Source organism: Phaseolus vulgaris, chromosome 3 (assembly GCF_000499845.2).
Source record: "Phaseolus vulgaris cultivar G19833 chromosome 3, P. vulgaris v2.0, whole genome shotgun sequence".
Classification (NCBI taxonomy): domain Eukaryota; kingdom Viridiplantae; phylum Streptophyta; class Magnoliopsida; order Fabales; family Fabaceae; genus Phaseolus; species Phaseolus vulgaris.
This window is the reverse complement of record NC_023757.2, coordinates 47,415,554-47,438,187: the sequence shown is the minus strand read 5'-3', so window position 1 is coordinate 47,438,187 and position 22,634 is coordinate 47,415,554. Positions and strand designations below refer to the sequence as shown.

Genomic DNA, 22,634 nt, shown 5'->3' with positions numbered 1-22,634 from the left:
CGAAGGAGGTTCATATGAATGGGCAAGTTGTTTGAAAGATAACTACTTTGACCTGTTATATGAGTTAACCCTATCATACTAGGAGAGAGATGATATTGAGATTATTTATGCACATAATTGTGTGGATTTTAAGTGATATAGTATGACATGTGCATATCTCTGAGTCTAAGTTAATGCACGAGTCTTCCGGAAGTATAGTCAAGTGTCTATGTGTTGTGAGTTAGTAGAAGTCTGACATGTGAAAGATGAATTATGAATTTTAATAGACACTTGATGGTTTGAGAAATTGTATGAGATTTGATGAATTATGTTTATTATTTTGAAATTGAAATTATATAGAAATTTTTATATATAGTTAACTTATCCTTTGCTTTGTTTTGTGTTTGTTTTATTTAATATGTGATGATCGTGTTAATTTATACTGGAGCTGATGAAGTTGTAAGTGATAGAGCTCTTTAATGAGCAGCCAGAGGAACAACTGTCTTTATTCTGAATGTTTTGTTCGTAATCTTTTGTGTATAAATTAAAATCCCTAAGAAAAGGGATATATTTTGAGATGCAATATTAGATAATAGAATATGTTCATATGTAAATTATATATTGATTGTTTTACTTTTATTTTACTATGGGTAAAAATTAGGAATGTAACGTAGATACTTATATTTAAAAAGAGAAAGAGAGAACAAACTATTTTATTAATTACTCTCTTAATAATTGTATTTTCAACTCTTGTATGTGTAACTATGACATTCTTCTAAACAATTAAATAAAATTATTTGAAATGAATAGGTATAATTTAAGGATATTTTGTCTTCTAACCATAGAGATATCAGGATATTTTTATTTGAATAATCTTTTGTTTACCATATTCCTTCAAGTTGATAAATAATTATCAATCATTTTCAACTTGCCTACAAGATTTTGAAATTTGTTATGAAAAAGTCCCTTGGTGAAGATGTTTGCTAACTAAACCTCTATGAAGATTATCTTTGATGAATTGTCTATGAATTTCAATATGTTTGGTCCTATTATATTGTATCGATTTATAAGTAATGGACGTAGCTAACTTACTATTACAATATAATTGTATATGGATGTCTAATAAGTGTCTAATTTCTGTAATATTTCATATTAAAATATAGGAACTTATGAGTACTAGTTATTAATTTAAATATAAAATAATCCATAATTTATGAATTTATAACGTTTTACATATTTTATTATTTTTATTTGAATAAGAGCATTTTATTCACAAATTTGGTGTTAATTTCAGGTTTTCAGGGAAAAATTCAGATGAATAGGCTAAAGAGAATAAGATAAGCTAAAAGAAGAAAGTTGGAAGGTCCGAAAAGCACAAAAAGAGAAAAAAGTCCAACTTAGCAATGGAGTTTCTCACTCAAGCGAGCTCATTCTCGCTTGAGCAAAATACTCCGGTGAAATTTTTGGAAATCAACACCTTTCTCGCTTGAGCGAGAATGCGTCACACAAATTGGATCATTTTATGTTTTTATCATTAAGCCCATTAGCGCGACCCATGAAGTCACCTAACCCTAGTAAATTAGGTTAAATAGGGGGCTATAGGCTCAACCCTAGTGGACCAGATTCAGAGGAGAACATCGTTGAGTGAATTGTAACCCAAATTAGGAGAATAAAATGTGTTAGAAGATGTGTGGCTAATTCTACCTTTGGGATCAAGAGTAATCTGTTCGAACTCTTATGTATTGAGATGATATTTAAATATGATATAATATTTTGTTCTTAATTGATTATTGGTATTGTTATTTTGTATAGAATCTTAAATATGACTGAAAAGTATTTTTAGGGTTCTAACCTAAACAATAGTACTTAAACATATTTGAGTGCTAAAAAATAGACTTGAAATGTTAATTGCTATTAACGTTTGAGCGTGACTCTAAGTTATTTTTATAAGTATGCGAGAAATCGATAATTAGTAAACATTTTTAATAATTTTATATGCGAAAAATCGATATAAATGAATTTTATACAGGCATCAATTTTAATCAAAGAATTTAATGTTAACATGCTAATCAAAATACATGAGAATGAGAAAGATGAAACTTAATCCCTATTTAACTTTTATTTTAAGGTCATCCAATATGATCTTTATCCAAATTTCTTCACACACATCCAATCAAGGACTCAAAATTCAGCTTATGCACTTGAAGATACTCTATCTTATTTTTTATTCACTTGGTGACCAAACTTTCTCCCATAAACATACAATACCTAGAGGTAAATTTTTCGTCAATAATAGAACCTACATAATAGTAGTCCATTTCCTGGACTTGACTTCAAGTATTGAAGAATAGTAGTCTGATCATGCATAAACTAACTAGTAAACCATGTTTGGTATCATATGTGATAAATAAATGGGTTTTACTACCAATACTTGATATTGAGATTTTTCTATAGGAGAACTCTCTTCACTTCCAATTTCATGATTTCGTTAAATAGAGACTCTTTAGGGTCTACGTCACAGATTACCTATTTCTTTGAGAATATCAAAATTATATTTTTTTTGGAAATTGAAAATCATTTTTTTTAATAAGCAATCTCTATTTTAAGAAAATACATAAGTTTTTCCAAGTCTTTCATCTAAATTTGGGCTGTTAATTTTCCTTTAAGTTCCATTTCTCTGTTTCATAATCTCATGCAATAATCATGTCATCAATATTAATAAACAATAATGTAAGTTTAAGGCTATTAGAGTGTTTTATGAACAAAATATGATCTTCTTGGCTTTGTTTATATCCTAAAGAAACCATTGCTTTTGATAATCTCTCAAACTATATTCTTGGGGATTGTTTAAGTCCATATAATTCCTTCATTAGGAGGCAAACCTTATTCTTTGCAATATGAACTTCAAATCTGGGTAGAATATTCATGTACACTTCTTCTTCTAAATCTTCATGAAGAAAAAATTATTCGTATCTAGTTGATGTAAGTCCCATCTAAAATGAGCTACTAGACCGAGAACAACTCGAATTGTATTCATGTTTGCCATATGAGAAAAAATCTCACATAGTCAATGTCATACGTTTAACTATGCACCTTTGCAACCAATATAGTTTTATACGAGTCAACAAACCCATATGCATCCTACAATCTTTTTGTCTTTTCATTTGTTAATAATCTCACATGTTGAGTTTCTTTCTAATGCATCTATCTTCTCTCTCATAGCTTGAGTCGAATGTTCACTGAAGTCATGACTTCTTAGACTAAGGTAGGAATTTTGGTAAAATGAAGCATCAATGTGTATTAAAGAGATTGTTAGTGCATACATAGTGAGAAATAATATATTTAACATACAATATTTTTTCCTTTCTCAATTTAACGAAAAATTCTCATTAATGCTTACCTATTAGACAATTGTCTCATTAGACGGTCTATTTTGTACTTTGTCTTACGTTTTCGTTCATCTAATTTTAAAATTCAAATTTAAACCTCCCTTATTTAATTTGTAAAGGAGAGAACATTAAAAAGTGGATTCAATCACCTTGAATCCGACGTAGATATACTCTATACTAATTAGAAAAAAACTTATTTGGAAGAAGCGAACCTCGATCAAAATTATTGTTATCTAACTATTTTTGAGATGATTTTTGAGTGTTGAGTGTCTCGATAACTATAATTATAACCGTTCATTAATGTACTTTTATCTTAGTTTTCTTATGATAAGTAATTATCATTTTCTAATAACCTTTAACTACTATTTTAACTCAAAATTACCTGTATTGTTTTGAAGAGCCAAATTATTTATTTAACTTGTCATTACAACTTTATTTTTAATTTTTATATCACTTCAAAAATCATTGTGGTTAGTTAAAAATGTTTTTAAATTTTTATTGCGGATAAAATAAATACTAAAAGTGATGAAACTTTGATAGACTTATACGGTCAAGATTTCAATATTGTTTAATATTAATGAAAAAAGACAATGAAGTTTTTTCTTCTTCTATTTTTTAATATTTTTTAGTGTTGATAGACAAAGACTTAATACTTATATTCTATTTAATAATTACAAAAAATTATTATTTAAGTTTGTTTGAATTTTTTTATAAAACAATGAACTTTATAAAAAATTATTTATAAGTGGATCAACCTGTTTAAAATAGTTAATTCAAATTAATATTGTTAGGACTACAAGAACTAATTCAAATACATATTATACATTTTAAAAAAATTAATCAGTACAGTTTTGTTATATTTTTTATTTCATTTTTAGGTAAAATAATGGTTACATTAAATGTCACCGTAAATTTTCAATAAAACTTCAATTTCAATTATAAAAACAATACGAAATGCATCTATGAAATTGCATTTTCTCCTAAAACATTATATAATCATTGTACATTGCTATCACCACTTAGTATAAAAGTTAAACAATAATTTATTTTTTAATTTTTTAAAATGATATAAAATGATATTATTTCCCTAATAGACAATAAAACAGCAGGTAGAAGTTTAGAAGAAAGCAATTTATCTGAGATTGATGTGGTGAACAACCATAATATTTGAGGTATAATTAATTAGTTTGAGATGAAGTAGCAGGGTAGTATAAAAGCAGCTACAACCAACAGTGGATCTCTCTGCTTCAACCTCTGAATGGTCAACGACCATAAATTTTGGGCTATAATTGCTTTCAGAGGTAGCAGTCAAATTAACTGTAACGTAACGCAAGGTTCTGCCGTGTTATGAAACCTTCAATTAAAGACTTACATACATGTAATTGCCAATACCAGTTTTTTTTGGAGGCATATAGATTTAAAGCACTGTCATATCTAAACTTTCAAACTATAATTGCTTAGGTGATTCAAAATAATTGGCTTTTATGTATTTGGTATTTGATGCATTCATTTACTTCGACACAATTTTTTTTATACGGAGACGAGACTTAAAAGAACTATCGAGAAAATCTACACTTTAACTTCTTCTTATATCGAGAAATACATTTAAATTTGTGATTTTATACGAAGCACAAATTGGAGTTCTAGCAGAAGGAGGTAAACAAAATGAACCAACAAGCCCTTTCGTTTCACTTTTTACGTTTTCGTTGTCGGTTTTTCTTTCCTTCTCAGGCCACTACAACAAATTGTGGAAAATTGGTGAGGGATTGTGCAAGATACTTCACTACTAAGAGATTATTGCTTTTTAATCTGATAGTCTTACACAATGGTGACTTTAATGATTAGGTCTTTACCCTTTTCAAATCAACAAAATCTAATTCAACAACTAATAGTTTGTCCGTTATTAATTTTTAAATTGACATATTGCATTTTGTGAGATATTATTTTGAAATGGCATAACATGCCATAAAGTGGACAAATGAAATTGTTGCAACATCACAAATTGCCATTATCATTAGCTCATTGGATTAATATATACTTCCAATGGACTATCATTTCATATGACATTGTCACATCACAAAATGTAGTGTACATGTCATACCATAGATTCAATGTTATTATCAATTTGAGAAAAATAAATAATTTACTTACATGGGACAAAGAATGCATTTATACCTAGAATAAAACAACTTGCCATTTACTTAGATCAGCCTTTAATTATTTAATACATTTGTCATCAAACTAAAAAGAGAAAAGAATAAATGTAAAGAAAGTTAATCAATGAAATATGATAAGAAATCGATCAACAACTTCAATAAAAACTTAAATATGTCTTAATTAATATGGAAAGAAATGCATCAAAATGACTTGTGGATTTTTACATCAACACAATTCTAATTAAAAAATTACTTGCACACATGTTAGAAAAACCGTAGTATTTTACTGTTTAGGCGATTATCCAGGTCACGAAAGAAAAGCCTTTCATCGCAAAGTAAATGCTTAGATGTAATTTCAAAGGTCGATTAGTAGTAAACTCTTTTTTCGTCGATATTTCTTCATGTCAAATATTATTTTATGACTGCGAAATGTATATGCACATTTTTTTTTCCCTTAAATTCCCTTTTTCTTATTCCATTTGAATGGGAAATAGAGGACTAAAGACAGCGAAACCAACCTCAAACAGAAGGCATAGTTCAATTTTCTGAGATGAAAAGATGCCTTTATGACATTTTTTTAATACACTAAAAATGTGCAATATTCTACAAACATTACAAATTCGGCGTTATGATACTGTTTGAGCCCGTGATATCTGCTTGAGAGACAGAAGACTAGATTTAATCTGGCTAATCAAATGTAAGATATCATGCTTCCAGGACCAAGATGGCTCATTCAGAGCACGTACGGAATTCAGACAGACAAGCAAGGTTCCACCTTCATGTAAAAGAACCTGCATGCATGTAAAGGATAAATAAGAGGCATGATTATAGAGAAACCAAGGAAAACAAGTTGAACAGAAGAAAATCATGCAATTAAGGTACCAATTCTGAGAGATGTAATAATTCAAAGTAGTTAAGGCAATGTCTGTCTTACCGTTTGGAAACTCCAAAACTATTTTAGATCAAAAGATACAATTGAGATGCTCGTCTCAATGGACAACCAACATACATTACCTGGCCGGGAACGACAATCTAAACAATCACTACAGCAAATAAGTTAAGCCGAGTATACTTTAATTATAGAGGTAGCACCTATTAAATTCGATTTACTCTTTTTTTACGCCAAGGGTGGGGAGTAGCCTCAACTAAGTGATATTGGTAAGGCCACAGCCAGTGACAATCTTTACTAAAATGATCGTGATTTCAGAGATTTGTTATCGCAACCAGACAAAAATATGCTTATTCAAGCCATTCGCAACTTTAGGACATAGTGCCACCAAAGGCATACAAACGTTCTACAGCAGAATAGCAGAAAGATAATTTAAATTGAATTTTCATACCGTTAACCACAATGGCAGAAATCCCAAAACTGATGGAAGGGAAGCCATAACTATGGACGTCAATGCCAAAGCAACATTTTGTTTAATCTGCACGTTCATTCAGATATAAGTCAGCAGCATCCAAGAGCTGACGAAATAATGTATTGTAACTACTGCTATTAAACTACCAGTGAAGTTGTCTGGCGAGACTTGGCAATACAAAATGGCACTGCAGAAATGTTTTCTCTAAGCAACAATATATCTGCAACAGCTATGGCTGTTGCACTAGCACGGTGAGCAAGAACTATCCCAACAGTTGCCGCAGCTAGTGCTGGGGCATCATTGATGCCTTCACCCACCATAATTAGGCCTCCCCCTGTCAGAGGTACAAACAAAATGGCTTAATAGGACAGAACATACGTGGAAAAGACATCCATGCAATATAGTCAAAATATTATCTAGGAACCTAGTTAAGAAAATACTCATCATAAAAAAATGATGAATCTCATAACTTATCAACAAAGGTACCACAAAACGAGACTTGAAAGTGAAGCATGTAAAGGTAATATTTTAAGCTTCAGTTCTGCACAAATTACTTGCATAGTTGAAGCTACAAGCGGGGACCAAAATAACTTATCGGTGAGGAACCATTAGTGTGCAAGTACCAAAAAAATTTAATAAACATAAGTATGCATTTCACAAGACAATCCATAAAAAGAAACGTTTATCAAGGAACTTACCCATATCTCTTGAGGTATCCTTCACATGACTCAGCTTATCTTCAGGCTTCAGGTTGCAATGAAACTCATTGATGCCCACAGCACTTGCAACTCTCCTTGCACTAGACTCATGATCTCCGGTTAACATCATCACACGAAACTTTGCTTCATCTTGCAATTCTTGAATAACATTAAAAACCCCAGGACGAGGCCTATCCTCTAGATGAATCAATGTTACCTGCATCAAGAGATCAGTAAGTTAGGTTCAGATGGAGACTGCTGAGAGTGAGACGGTAACATATCAAATGTGAAAGGCTCAATGCGTTTTACTTAATGGATGGGGTGTAAACAGGCCAAAGAAGTTCGAAGATTTGGGTATGATGTTAGCTTCTCCAGCTAGACAGATCTATGAAAAAGCTTAAAGCATCATCCCTTCTTTCCCAGAAAAAAAAAAAAGATGAGTAGATTACACTGTACCACCTTCTGATTAACTGAAAGGGCAGCATGAACATATTCACTTCCATAAGAAGATGTATTAACCGCTTCCTTGATCTTTTCTGACTCATCTTCAGATTGACAAAAAGAAGTGATGAAATCTATAGACCCAAGTGATGCTTTTAATAGTTTGGCACTTTCCCTTCCTGACTATAATAAAACAAAACAAAAAATGAGTCATTTTACTTGTCATTTCACAAATAAACTATATGAGAAGAAAAATATTCCAATTATTTTACTTTTCGATGTTAGTTGTCCAAGGGACCAATTTTTTCTCAAGACATTTACATTTTTTCATAAAATGGGAACTATAATCAATTCCTCGTTTTCTACTTTTATCCATGTTGGGTGGAAAGAAATGTTTGTAGTTCAGCTATAAAGTTTATTATGTAAGCTAAAGGAAGTTCTATCTTTTTATCTACAGGAATGAGAATTCTAAGTATGAATTAATATATTTCTAATAAACCAACATTAAGATTTTGTTTCAATAAGCTTCTCCACAAAACTTACAAGTAAAAAAAAACAAGTGAAATAAGTTTCTCTCGTAAGCTAAAATTACACCTTCCATGCATTTAAAATCAACTTTTTGATAAATTAAAACGAACGAAAAAAACTTCAACAAATTAGTTTGATATACAAGCTAATTTTAGCATATGGCAAAAATCATTTCATTTTTCTTTATTTTCTTCTCCTATAACTGTTTATGAAAAAGCTTATCTAAATTGGACCGAAAATTTAATCATTACCTAAGCTACTGGATCCTGTGGAATTGGAAATAATATTCCATATGGAATTTATTATTGTTTTTGCTGTCAAATCACCAATTATACTGCTTACATGGTTACTAGACACTCGTAAAGAGGCATATTACAACTCTTGTATGGTTTTAGCCGAAATCTTACATAAAATGGAGAAGACTGGTTGGTTCAACAAATAAATATGGAATTATCGTCTTGCGCTCATTTTATATTTCCCCCCTAGTTAATGCTAACTGGTCAGTTCAAATAATCTATGCAACTTCAATATTTATTGGTCAACAAGACTTTAAAAAATGGTTTATTCTCCTTCTCATGGGTTTCTTAATTACAGAAATTAGTTCTATATAGCATACAGAAGACTCAATGGGTCTGGTTTTTTATTTTCGAACACTCTATACAGCCATTTTCTGGTTCCATAGATTGCAATGAGTTTCCTCCACCCATTTAGCCCCAAGCTGCATTAAATATTTTCTCAAAGGACTTTCCCATTTGCCCCTCCATCCTCAAGAATTTCCTGCATTTTGCATAAACTGATGTAGCATGTGCTAAGGCTTAGAAATGCTGGATTCCCTCCCAATAACGAGGCTGAAATCCTTGATTGTTAGTTAGCTTACCTTGTTCAAGAAACTCAAAAGAAATAATAAGTTTACTTCTTCTTGAAAATAAACAAAAGGAGAAAGATCTCTCCGAGAGTTCCCTCTTTTTACAAGAGCAGATGATTAGTTCTTAGTTGATAAGAACGATGCTTCTTTCTACCCAGGGATGACAATGAAAAGTGTTTAGATAGGATACTACACTAATTGTCCACATACCTGCATATAAAAGAAAATGCCTTGATTTCAAACCCAAACTTAAGTGGATAGCAACTTTACGGGGTCATGGAAGTACCCAGGCAGGGTTTCTCAAGTGCTTATTAAGTTATTAGGTATCAAAACTAGTTGTCAATGTTTCGAACAATGTTACTAAGAGAGAGTTTTAAATGGTAAAGGATTCAGTGAAATATCATCGAATGAAATGTTGTTTAGTGTTAGTAACTGATACTCAACTGTTAGGAATGATGCTGTGATAGGGACTTCAATAATATGGGGTGTCTGCATCCCACATTGAGTAGTACGGGATGTTTAGTGGATCATCTTTGTTTTTTATTCTCCCTCCATAGCTTTTAAGGATGAATTACATGATTTATTGGGTGCCTATTAGATAAATCATATGCTAATATCTAAACCCATTGTTTGCATCCATGTTATCACCAATAAAAATGCAATAATAGAAAGCAAGCCTCCTGTTAGTAGGAGAGCCTACCTAATCTGCATTAGAATATACCTTATGGATAATAAGTACAACCTTGGCCTTCATATAAGAAATCTTCCTTGGAGCCCCCTTAATATACTTCAGAATGTGGATTATTTGCATCCAAGTATCATAAAGGAAGACTTGTGAGATAATTCAGTTTCTCAATCAATCTTTCCTATATCTTTGGGTTGAAGATAGACTCTCACTAACTAAACAAAAGTGCTCATTAAGCTTGTTTTATCTAAAATATCCATTGCATACTTCCTACAAGAAATCACATTACCATTCTTGGATTGTGCTAACTAAGCAAAAGTTCCAACAATGTAGTGCTCATTAAGCTTGTTTTATCTAAAATATCCATTGCATACTTCCTTCAAGAAATCACATTACCATTATTGGATTATACTACTTCATGAAGCATTGGAGTTAACCTAAGATCTTTTATCTATAAGGGGTAACAAAATCATGCTTGATTGGAGTGAAGCCACGGTGATGAATACCTATAATAACAATGTTGTCAACGTGCATACATAATGAAGTGCATACATAATGAAGTAAATGCATCCTATAGAAAGGTGGAAATTTAAAATTTGGCAGTTTACTTCACCTTGAGTCATATTAAATTATCAAACAACAGTGCTAACACTACAAATCTTGTTTAAGAACATATAAGAACTTGTAGAGACTGCAAAAAAGTTTTGAAGACCATAATTACCCTATTTACTTTACTCTTTAATATATGTACTTTCCAACTGTCTTAATTTATAATCACTATATTTTTACTTAAATTTATTATATATCAAATAATTAAATATGTGGGCACATTGTGAGCTGTGTACTAAATACCCAAACCCGCACTAGTTTTAGCAACTAATTCATCTCTCCATTGTGCATAATTTTGTAGGTAATAATCATGGATGAATCCAATTGTGATCCCTATTTCTGCTCCTCCTCCAAAGCTAAACTTATGTCCTACCCTCTCTAAATAGCTAGCTAACTACCGGGTAGTAGCTAGTCCCTACCAGCTCTGCATGTAGACAACCCACTCAAGCACTCCCAAGAACCTCAGGGTACCCTCTTTGACAACTATCTACGAGTTTAAAAAATACTTGCAGATATTTATGGTCATTCAAAGAAATTCAAAAAGTACTACTTTTTAGCAACAAAAAATAAAACATATGTCCAAAAACATAAACTTAAATACAAATTAGTCTATTAAATTCCAATAAAACAAATTTAAATAAAAATTTCTCAGTAAAATATGAGTAAAATAAACTAACAAGTAAATTACATCAAATAAATAAAAATTAGAAAATTTTCAATTGATATTTTCTTCTTCAATAACTTCACACTGACCACCTTTAATTTTGAAAGAGCCTAAAAGAGAAAACAAGTTTGTTAAAACTATCTTAGTAATAAATTTCTAATTGAAAAGATTAATTTAGTTACCTCAATCTAAGAGTATTTCTATTATTTTATGGGTAGTGGGACCCAATAGTGCGGGTACCATAATATCCATCCCCACCCGTTCAGTATACATGTAAATAAATTATAAAAAAAAAAAACATGTTCGCGGATAATGGGTACTTAGTCACCAATTGTTCTAACTAATTATAACTATTCATACTCTACTATAACTAACTTGTTTGTGACTAACTGTTGATATTTGGAAATATCTAAAATGGGTCCCATTATAATATATACAGAACAGAGCACTTGCCCTAGCATCCATAATATTATATATATATATATATATATATATATATATAAAATAGGATATTTCATTTAGTGTATAGAATACATTTTATTTTCCTGGTTTACCCTAATATTACACATATTTATCTTTGGATGCTCTAAGAAACTGTCACATCCACAAAACTGCCTTAAAAGTAACATCCTCTCATCCCATAAAGACTTCAGTATTGTTGTCCACATTTTTAACTAATCTTAGATGATAACTTTTTTAAACGTAACCACACACTATAAGACTTCACTTCTCTGCCTTTTCTTCAACCTTTCATCTGTCTTTTACTATTTTAACTTTTCATTTTTCATTCATGTAAGGACACCAGAATGTTTCTCTTCCTCCCAATCTAAATCCTTTCCAATTTTTTTTTGTCTGTTACACATAAAACAAACATTAATATAAACATTAAATTTTTAACTCAATAAAATAAAAGAAGATAGCATGATCATAATGCAGACGTACAGGCGAGCAACACCTACGTTTCCACTAATATATATAAAGGCAAATCAATGCAAAATAATGAAACACAAATGGAGGTCTCTATGACAAATGTATGCAACAAGAGCTTGAGATACAAACAATACATGTTCATGTCATGCAAAATGAATATTTAAGTAGCAGTTTAATAACAAGATAGATAGCAGGTTAAGCAACACATACAATAACAACATACCTCAATGTTGTTAACAGTAGCAGTAAGGCCTCTACCAGGAAAGTATTCAAAACTTTCAACGGAAATAGATGGGAGGTCTTTGCCTTCACTATGGTCAACTACAGCCCTGCAATTCATTTTACAGAAAAAGAAATGCATAAGGACTGAAAAGAGATAATCAGTTTAATATCATGCTTTTATTGTTACATTTAAGATGGCATAACTGAACATTCAAAGAATTGAATTGTTTTGTGGAGAATCTCATTGGAAGGGATTAGCATTCAATGAGTTAGTAATAGATATTCGAATCCCTAGCTATTGTAGGTTATAAGTAGTTTACTCATATTTTCCTTTTTTTTCACTTCCTATAGTAAAGGTAAACTTCAGCCTACATTACATAAATTATGCATTCTTAAGTAGCGAAGAGGATTTCTTTCTAATCCTCTTTGCTCAAAATATTAGATTCAACAAGAGTCAAAGCTAATGATTCCATTCAAGAAACCTCGTTTGTCAATCTACAGAGGTACAAGCAAACCATGTCAACCCTTTACTTGTACCTTACCCTTGAAAACACTTTCTTTTCATATCACTCAACACAACATCTTTTATAGTCTCCCAAACCTTACAGGTTTATCACTGCAGAGATCACACAGCCCCCCAAGCTATTCCCACTCTCACTTCTTGTTGCTCCAACGTCTACTCTTATTGACGACCCATCTCCTAGTGATGATATTTCCATATCATTAGAAAAAGTACTCGTTCTACTTATAACCCTAATCCTATTTAAAAATTTATTAGTCATCATAGCTTGTCTACTATGGCATCTTGTGCTTTTTCTCCTTCTTGTCCCCTAGTACTAAAAGTTCAAAGAGGCTCTTTTACATCCCAAATGGATTTTAGGCCATGGTCAACTAGAAGACTATTCTTCGTGCTAATGCCGCATAGGGTTGGTACCCCTTCCTCTTCGTAAAACTCTTGTTGCATGCCCTTGGATTTACATTGTTAAAGTCAATCCTGTTGATCAGCTTAAGGCGTGTCATGTTGCTAAAAGATACACACAAGTTAATGGCCAACAATAAGGCTATAATTATATTTTCTTTCCTACAGCTAATATGTCCTTTGATGTCTCTTCTTCCCATGGTTATAATCTATTATTGACCTATGTTTTTTAGTTTGATATCAGGAATGCATTTCTTCACAATGAACTTCATAAGGACATTTACACGAAGTATCCAACTAGCTTTGTTGCTCAAGGGAAATTACTATTGTTTGTAAATTTCATTTTTTTATGGTTGCCTCATGCTTGGTTTGAAAGTTTAGCTATGTTAAAAAATTTGGCATGTCTTGTTCTGATTCTAGTCCTACAATCTTTTATATACATAACATCTCTATCTAGTAATTTATGTTGGTGATATTATCATAACAAGACGTTATCAGAATTGTTCTGAAAAGTTGAAGAAACATTTGTTCCGTCAACTTTAGACCAAGAGCTTACTTCAATACTTTTGAAAATTGAATTGGTCCAATATTGAAGTGTTGTTTCTCAAAGGAAGAGGGTATTGAAGATCCTTGAATTTCTCTTGCATGTCAGACTACAAACAGCATTGTTAATATTCTAAAAGCTCAAAAGCCACTATCATACAGCATATAGCATCGCGGGGAAATACCAAAAGCCACATAATGGTTGAGATGAGAGGGCTAAAAAATTAAAGAAATAATTGTTATGAAATTAGAGGTGTTGCTGAAAATGGTGGAGTGGAGTAGCTTTTGTTTTGAGTGTGAGGAACTTGTGATGATTAAGATTTGGAGGGAAGAAATTTAAGCCATATTGATTGCTAAAAGGTTGGGCGGGCATGGAAAGAAAGACTAGAGTTGAAAATTTACTTAAGTGGTCCTGGATCACCGTAGTCCTACAATTCTTTGTATAGTATTAGTACATAATCAAGTGTTATTAATTATTTCTCATAAATTGAGAATTTTGAATGTGCTATATAAACATTGATTGGGACCATAGACAGGTGGTAATCCAAAACCACTTAATAATTTTCACCAGTGTTGGGCCAATTAAACTAAGGAAACCCAAGTAAAAAACAAAAGAATAAAATAAATAAACAGGAGAAAACCAACACTTGGAAAACACTTACTCCTGAATTATTTTTAAATGGTCATGTGAGATTTTAAGTGTTTATCAATTCAAACATGATCGACAGTGGAGACCCACAAAGCCCAATTGTCTCTTTAGGGAGACCTACAAACCCAAATAGACCTTTTTTGTTATTTTGATTCATCAAAAGGGCAAACCATAGATGCCCACCTGATCCGTGATGGACTCTGCCTTTGCGAATAGTTGAAACCTTGCCACCTATTTTATGCCCAATCTATGGCACAAGACCAGTGATATGCAAGGCGGTCACAATGGCATTTCTTCTTGCTCCACAATGTGATGTCAATACACTTGTGTTACTACTAAAACCCACAAACTATTGCACATAACCAATATTAAACTTCATTTTGGTTAGGGGAAGCCGTTCACTAATTTGGGAAGATTCATAGGATAGTTTGTAGGCTAAGTTATACTACTATAACAAGTCCAGATACTTCTTGTGTTGTTTCAGTGGAATTTCTTCAATCTCTCTAAGATCATTAGGACGCAACTACTCATACAACTATTCAAATGATCTCTTGGTCAAGGTTCATTTTATGAAAATAAATGTCCTGTCAACCACTCAGATGCTGATCAGAATAGATATTCATCATCTACCCCAACATAATGTGTTCATGTAGTACGTAATATTGTATATTGGAAAAGAAGCAAGAGATTGTAGCTAGATCTAGTGTTAATGTTAACTATCGGGCTATGGCCTTGGTCACCTATGAACTTATTTGGATCAAGCAATTTATTCCTGAATTAAAATTTGTAGAGGTCCCTCAAATGAAGTTTTGTGATAATAATATTGCCCTTTGTAATCCAATCTGATTGTAATCCAAGTACTACGGATCTCAAGCAGTAATATGGAGAAACCTTTAAGGAGTATATCCAATGACCCAAATACCCAGGATCTTCATTCTCACATTAGATGGGAAGGAGGAGTTAGCTACAGGAGAGAAAAGATAGTGGAATCTATTATATAGGAAAATAAAGGAATATTGGAGAAAGGGTTTTATTTTAATTGTAATTGGAGCTCAAAGGGTTTCTTTGGTTGGTAGTTTAGTCCTTTTCTTTTTCTATTGCCTTTTACTGCATAATATACTGAATTTGATAGAAATTTTCTATCATAATCCGATTTTTCATGAGGAGCAAACATATTGAGGTAGATTGTCATTTATTAGAGAAAAAAGGTTCTTTTTTCTTGTAATGTACACTAGTTCTATTGAACAACAAGCTAATATTTCCTGAATTATGTTTGTGTAACAAGCTTGAGGCATATAATCTACATGCTCTAGCTTGAGAGGGGTGTTAGTGTACTATAGTGGTATTTGGGCCATAAACCCATTAGTTTATGTTTCATAATATATTCCAAATCTCCTATTTTCATTAGCCAAATAAAATTCAATTCTTAGAGAACTCACAAGAACCACAATTGAAGCTAGTAAAAGGAGAGTTTATAATTTAAATAAAAAAATAAAGTACATTCAAAGTGTTACCTTCCAATAGGGTGTGTAGTACCCTTTTCCATAGCTGCAGCAACCGCAAGAGCTTCTTTTTCACAAGTGGGAATGCAACAGGAAGAAAATTTTGATACATTGTTTCTAACATGGTGACCGTAAATGGGCTCAATTGCCTTGAATACAAGTCCACCAGTTGTCAATGTCCCTGTTTTGTCAAATGCAATAGTACGACAAGAAGCTAGAGCATCGAGAACATGCCCACCTTTGAGTAATATCCCCTGCAAATTGAGGTAACTGTCACACCCACCATAAAAAAAGTATCCCATCCTTAAAATTTTGGAATAATTTTATAAACTTTCTACTTCACTCAAACCAACAAATATACCATCTAAAGGACTTAAATTGTGTAATGAAATTATTCCATTCAATACACCTTATTATTGACAGACCTAATCGAGAGTCTTTAGTCAAGAAGTAAAAGTTAGTTTCATGATCTTAAAGACAATACTTTTTCCCTTATTATAGAACAAATCAAATTTGTTTGTGGCTTAGTTTTTCTTCAATCACAATTCACAAGTCGGATCAAGTTTTAAGTTCATATATGTGCTTACATGATTACTTAGAATAATGTGGCTGTGGAGATTAGCACTAGAAACAAAAACACTCTGCTCCATGTACAATAATTGACATACAAAGGTTTAGAAGCTAGTTCTTTGCATGACAATTAATGAAAGCTCTTTCATCTTTCTCAAAATGGGTAAATAGAAATTTCGATGCTAATATCAGTCTAGATGATTAGGATTTCACAACAGTAGTCACAAGGTCTTAAAATTTGGCTTAGGATATAACTCGACCCCATAAAATTGACATGTACGATAAGGATTGCTTAAGCTTTACAAGGATTACAATGGCCATATCATATTTTTTGTTAATGTGGAAGTAAACAGCAACCTCAAACTTAGCACAGTAGAAGTGTCCAAAGAGTCTACAACTAAAGCAAGTCAAGGGTGACCACAATTAAGATGAGTTTCCAACACATATGTCACGTCAACACCCTTGTGCATCTATTTGTGTCTTCATGGGGTATCCACATGGCCAAAAGGGGTATACAATTTTTTATTTACAAACCAAAAAAAAATATCCATCAGTCGTGACATATATTTTCCCTTTTCATTCCAAATCTTTTCAGTTTCCTCAAAATCCATCACCATATTTTCCTCTACCTCAACATTTCCTTCGATACACCGATTTAACCAATATCCTCTCCTGCTTATGAAATGTCAAAGCATTATATGTTTATCTGTAGGTGATGTAGGTTTCAATACACCCCACTAAGACAACAATTATGGCAAGTTGGGGGTAACTACAATTAAAGTTCTTTCCAACACATATCACGCTCAAGGCTATGTGCATGGAATGGGCAATACAGGTAACCCACCAATGGACTAACTCCTAATAACATCTTTGATTTTTGGCTTAGGGCACAAACTCAAGGATCCCACTAATTTAGGAAATTATAAATATTGAGTATAAGATTGTCAAAAAACTGCAGGATTATAAATCTTCAAAATATATTGGTGAATACAAAAATGAAAAACATGAAATCATAATGGCAGTGCAAATACTTCACAATTGAAGAGCAATTTCATAAAGGGTGCAAGTGGCCTGACTTGAATTGAGTTTGGTCTAATACAAGACTAAATCCAATGAAACATAGTTGGGTTGGGTTGGGTCTTTTGATTTCTGTTTTTTGTTAAGCAACTTAAACTTAGTCAAGCGGTTTGAGTTGGGTAAATAGATCGACTTATTAAAATAATAATAATAATAATAATAACAATATATTCTAAAATAAAAAAAGTCTAATTAGTTAAACTTATTCAAAATCAAAACATTGCACATTCTAAATTAAAATACAAGTCTAACTCTCCAAATCCAATACTATCACAAGCAAAATATATTCAAAATACATGTAGCAAATGGCGTAATACTTGTCCCAAATAACCTTAACAATTACTTGATTTACATAATAAAGATGAATATGGACAGTTTGATACTTCAAATTTTGGACAACTTGACAAAACTGGTCAATAAGTGTGTAGATTGGGGTTATGAAAACATAACATACTAATAGAATTAAAATATTATTAATATTGTAAGTACACAAATACTAGAAACACACTCTTCTTTTGGACTCACTATCTTTCATTGATTAAAATTTATTGGAAATTACAAAAAAATTGAGACCCACGTCCAATTCAATGATTTTCACTTCTGAGTAGCTTTCAATAAATTGTAATCATTAAAAGTGAGTTCGAGAAGGAATGAATTCCTAGCACTCTTCTTATATGTATATTGAGTTAAGTTGAGTTAATTGGGTTTCAAACTCATTAACCCAACACATACCCCAATTATAATTTTATTGGATCAACCAATGACCCAACCCAACCCACTGAAATGTAAACTGAATTCGATTGAGTTGATTGGATTCACAGGTGGATCAAGACATGCTTACACCTCTAATTTCATATATGATGTTAAATTTTTAGATATATTTTTACATTAATTATATAATCGAGTTGATAATTGGTACCTTTTTGGCACAGGAACTGATTGCTATAGCATACGCCAATGGGGCCACAGCCAAGGCACAAGGTGATGCTGCCACCATAAGCCCTAACGCTCTGTAAATTGAACCTCTGCAAGCTACATCAATCAGACACTAAATAAGATGAAATGTGGAAGTTACATCATATATAGATATGCAACAACATACTTTTAGGATACTAGACCCTTTAAACAAAAGGATTGCAGAAATCATGGGAATTGAGAACTTTATAAATTGGTTATAATTACTGTAGCATAACATTAATAAATAGGAGACTTTAGTACCACTTGTTAAACCACGATACATGCCTTGCCCAAATCCATCAAAGACAAAGAAACAAAGGTTATGCCCATAATAAAGCTGGTTCTGAAGTTGAAGGGAGGATTGCATGTGTATGAAATGAGGAACAAAGTCGGAAAGGTAATTGGAGTGCCTATCCTCACAATAGAGAATGAGACAAAAGAGGTTGTCAACAACCTAAATAGCAAGCACAATATCAATTGGAAGGAATAAGGGGAGTAATTAAGGCATTAACTAAGGTGGGATAAATCTGAGGAAGAAGAGTGAGAAGGTGTATGAATTGAAAAATGGTGAGGGTTTTGGGAAGCAGTGAGGTATTTTGTGCATTTGCAGAATCTCTATAGTAATTTTTTTTTCCTGCTCTTCCTTTGTGATTTTAGTAAGCAAGGGCTACCTTTGCCTGTAATTTTAAGTAGCTTGCTTGATCATTACTACTTTAATTCCGAGTTTCTATGCTATGATTATTAAAGGAAAGGAGTGAATGGCATATCTGACCCACACAAAAAAACAAAAATGATAACAGGATAAAAACATAATTACTACAGTACTACTAGAGTAAAAATATTCAAAAATTACCAGATGTACTAATGAACGGCCACTTAAATAGAAGTGGTCCAATAACAGCAATTGCAATGGATAGCACCACAACAACTTGGCTATATCGTTCACCAAATTCATCCAGCCACCTTTGAAGTTTAGGTTTATTTGACTGTGCTTCTTCAGTCAACTGAACAATTTTGCTGAGAGTTGATTCCTTCCAGGTTTTTGTTACCTGCAATCAATTAATTTTGTATATATTAGTTTCCAAGAAAAAAAAAACACTTTAAACAAGACCCAAACCCACTTAGAAATAAGTTTAAGTGTTGAACATGACAAACTATTACAGAAACACTAGTACCACAATCTCTAGTAACTTGTCCATACATATCTGTGAGCATGACTCCCTAATTTTCAATCTTCATCAATGAAAATATATTCTCAAAACTAGGTATGGTTAATGACATGTAATACTTGCAATTAATTACTTTCAGAATGTAGATTTGGCCCTAAATCATCCCCACAAAACCAACAAAGATGCAGGTTATCCCCCACATATACACTTTATTTGCTTTATCTATAGCCAATACGGGACATGGATTTTTTTCCAAGACTACCAATATTATTACCACCTTTTCCATTGTAAGTATAAACACAAGACTTTGAAATTTTGAAGAATATACAAATATTGCTGAAATCCCTAGAGATTGATGTACAGTTCAACATACCTTCACAATTATCCTCCCATCTAAGTTCCTTGCACCGCCAGGAATTCTATCTCCAACTTTGGCTTCCAAAGGTTTCACTTCCCCTGTCAAGTGCTCGATGGTAATTGTGGCATTGCCTTGGAATACTTCACAATCCACTGGTACCGACTAATCACAACACCATCCCCATTATACTTCAACAATAATCTGCTGTATAAAACTTGAAATTCCAAATCGTGCATGTATGAGTTTGTATGAGTTTGTGTTGTTTATTAGAAGATACGTAAGGTTTGTCTGAAACTAATTATTTTTCATTTTGCTCTTTCAGGGGGAGGGGAGGGGAAACATGAAAAATCATCATTTATTAAAAGGTGATATAGAAAATGAGGACCAGGAATGCTCTTTAAAAGACGAAAGATAAAGAGGCATTTTGAATCTTTTAATACAAAGTAATATTGTAAGGGAATTCAAATATTTGATCCGTAACATTTTCATCACCCGGTGACATACTTTGTTACAGAAGAGTTGGGTGTACTCTGGATCAAACTAAGCTGCAAAATAAGTTTGGTCGTATAAATATTTCTCATACTATTAGTAATTATTTTAAGGGCAATAAAAAGAATTGGAATCATGATTTAATTGCCATAAATATTAATTCATTATGCAGCAAGGTAACAAACCATAATGCAAAGGTTAACTATATCCAAATCACCAGAATTACTATGAACATCAGTTAACGATTACAGTAAAAACTGGTTATCCAGTTGAAAACATAAAAATCAATCACAAGACATCAGTCACTGTTTAACCTTCTTCTAAAATCTGAAGAAAATCAAAGTTACACTGAACCCATTCAAACTTCAAAATTATGACGAGGCAACAAATTTTTAAAAAAATTACCTCGCCGGCTCCAACCAGAATATATGATCCTACAGTTACATCATGCACGGGAATCCTCTTGTATGCCAAGTCAAATGTATTGGGGAGTTTATCATCCTTGGTATCCAGAACAAGGGCAAAATCTGGATTATTTTCTTTCAACTCTCTGACATCAACCATCGATCGGCTGGTGAAATGCTCTTCGGCTGCAGGATCCATCACACAAGCTAATCAAACTTCTTGCAGAACATGAAACTTGAACCTCGGTTTGTGAAACAAAATTTAGCTCACCTATATGCGCCAGATTAAACATGGCAAGAAGCAAGCCTCCTTCCAAAGAGTTTCCCATAAATATTGATGCAAAGGCAGCCATTGCCATTAACACATGGATGTTCACCTTTCCACTACTGATCTCAATAAGAGCATCAAGTGATGCAGAAACCTGATACGAACACACATGCAGAGTGTAAAAACAGTCTACGAATAGAGCGAAAATGAGAAAGGAGGGGGGCGAGGGGGGAGATTGTTTCGTACCCCAACCAAAGGGAATGCGATGAAAATGAGAGAGTTTTGAAAAGGCCTGACGAGTGGCTTGGGTAAGGTATGAGGGCAAATGGCAGCAGCCACAAATAAAACGGTGGAGAAACAGCAGAGATGCAAGTGCTCTCTAAGGATATCTGCCAAGTCCATCCATCTGGTGGCTTTGGCGAACGCGATAACCGCCTTTTGGGGCCCAGTGAGATTAGCACCATCGATGCCGTGCGAGTGGTGATGATGGTGATGGTGGTGGTGGTGGTGGTGACCTTGATGGTCTTGATGGTCGTGATGGTGGTGGTGACCTTGATGGTCGTGATGGTGGTGATTATTGGAGGAGTCAGCGACGCAGCGATACCTGCGAGGAGGGAGAATGAGAAATTTGGGGGAATACAAAGGTTTGATTGAAATTCCAGGAGGGCGAAAAGGGAGGGTGGAAAATGGAATCGGTGTAGCACGGGTGTAAATACGAAGGGAGTGTAATTTAGTAGAAGGGATCGTGTAAGGAAGCGTTTCCATCTTGAGATAGGAAATTCTAAGAGAAGCTTCCGACCATCATAACAGTCTATGGCTTTGTTTCGTAGAGGTTAATGATTCTCCTTCTTCACTCAGCCTCACTTTAGAGAGAAATTAAAATGAATCATTCAGTTCGTCGTTATGCCATCCCCACCACATAATGTGCTCATTCCCAGAGTTTGGGTACACTCAGTAGGGTCCTCTTAATTGCTAAACAGATTCACTAGTTTTTTTATTAGTTAATCTAATTCATATTCTTCTTCTATGTTAAAGAAAAAGACAATATGTGTTTTATTCATCCTTTACATTTAGTTAAATTATAATTTTGATCCTCTTACTTTTTTTAATGTGACAAATTTCATCATCAATTTTATATTTTATTTTGATTTGAACAGAAATATCGTCATTTAAAAAAAAAATTACTAATCACTGAAATAAAT

General features: G+C 32.7%; 1 protein-coding gene across 1 annotated transcript; it reads right to left on the bottom strand.

The window, feature by feature from the left end:
- Positions 1 to 6,043: 6,043 nt before the first annotated feature.
- Positions 6,044 to 22,435, bottom strand: LOC137808267 (probable cadmium/zinc-transporting ATPase HMA1, chloroplastic). Its single transcript, XM_068609296.1, is given in 14 exon segments — positions 6,044 to 6,180; positions 6,183 to 6,315; positions 6,865 to 6,951; positions 7,032 to 7,219; positions 7,584 to 7,800; positions 8,043 to 8,207; positions 12,529 to 12,634; positions 16,153 to 16,394; positions 18,707 to 18,819; positions 19,598 to 19,793; positions 20,287 to 20,433; positions 21,166 to 21,350; positions 21,436 to 21,586; positions 21,679 to 22,435. Coding segments are annotated over 14 exon segments (2,493 nt in total). The 5' UTR covers positions 22,198 to 22,435; the 3' UTR covers positions 6,044 to 6,136.
- Between the last annotated feature and the right edge of the window lie 199 nt (positions 22,436 to 22,634).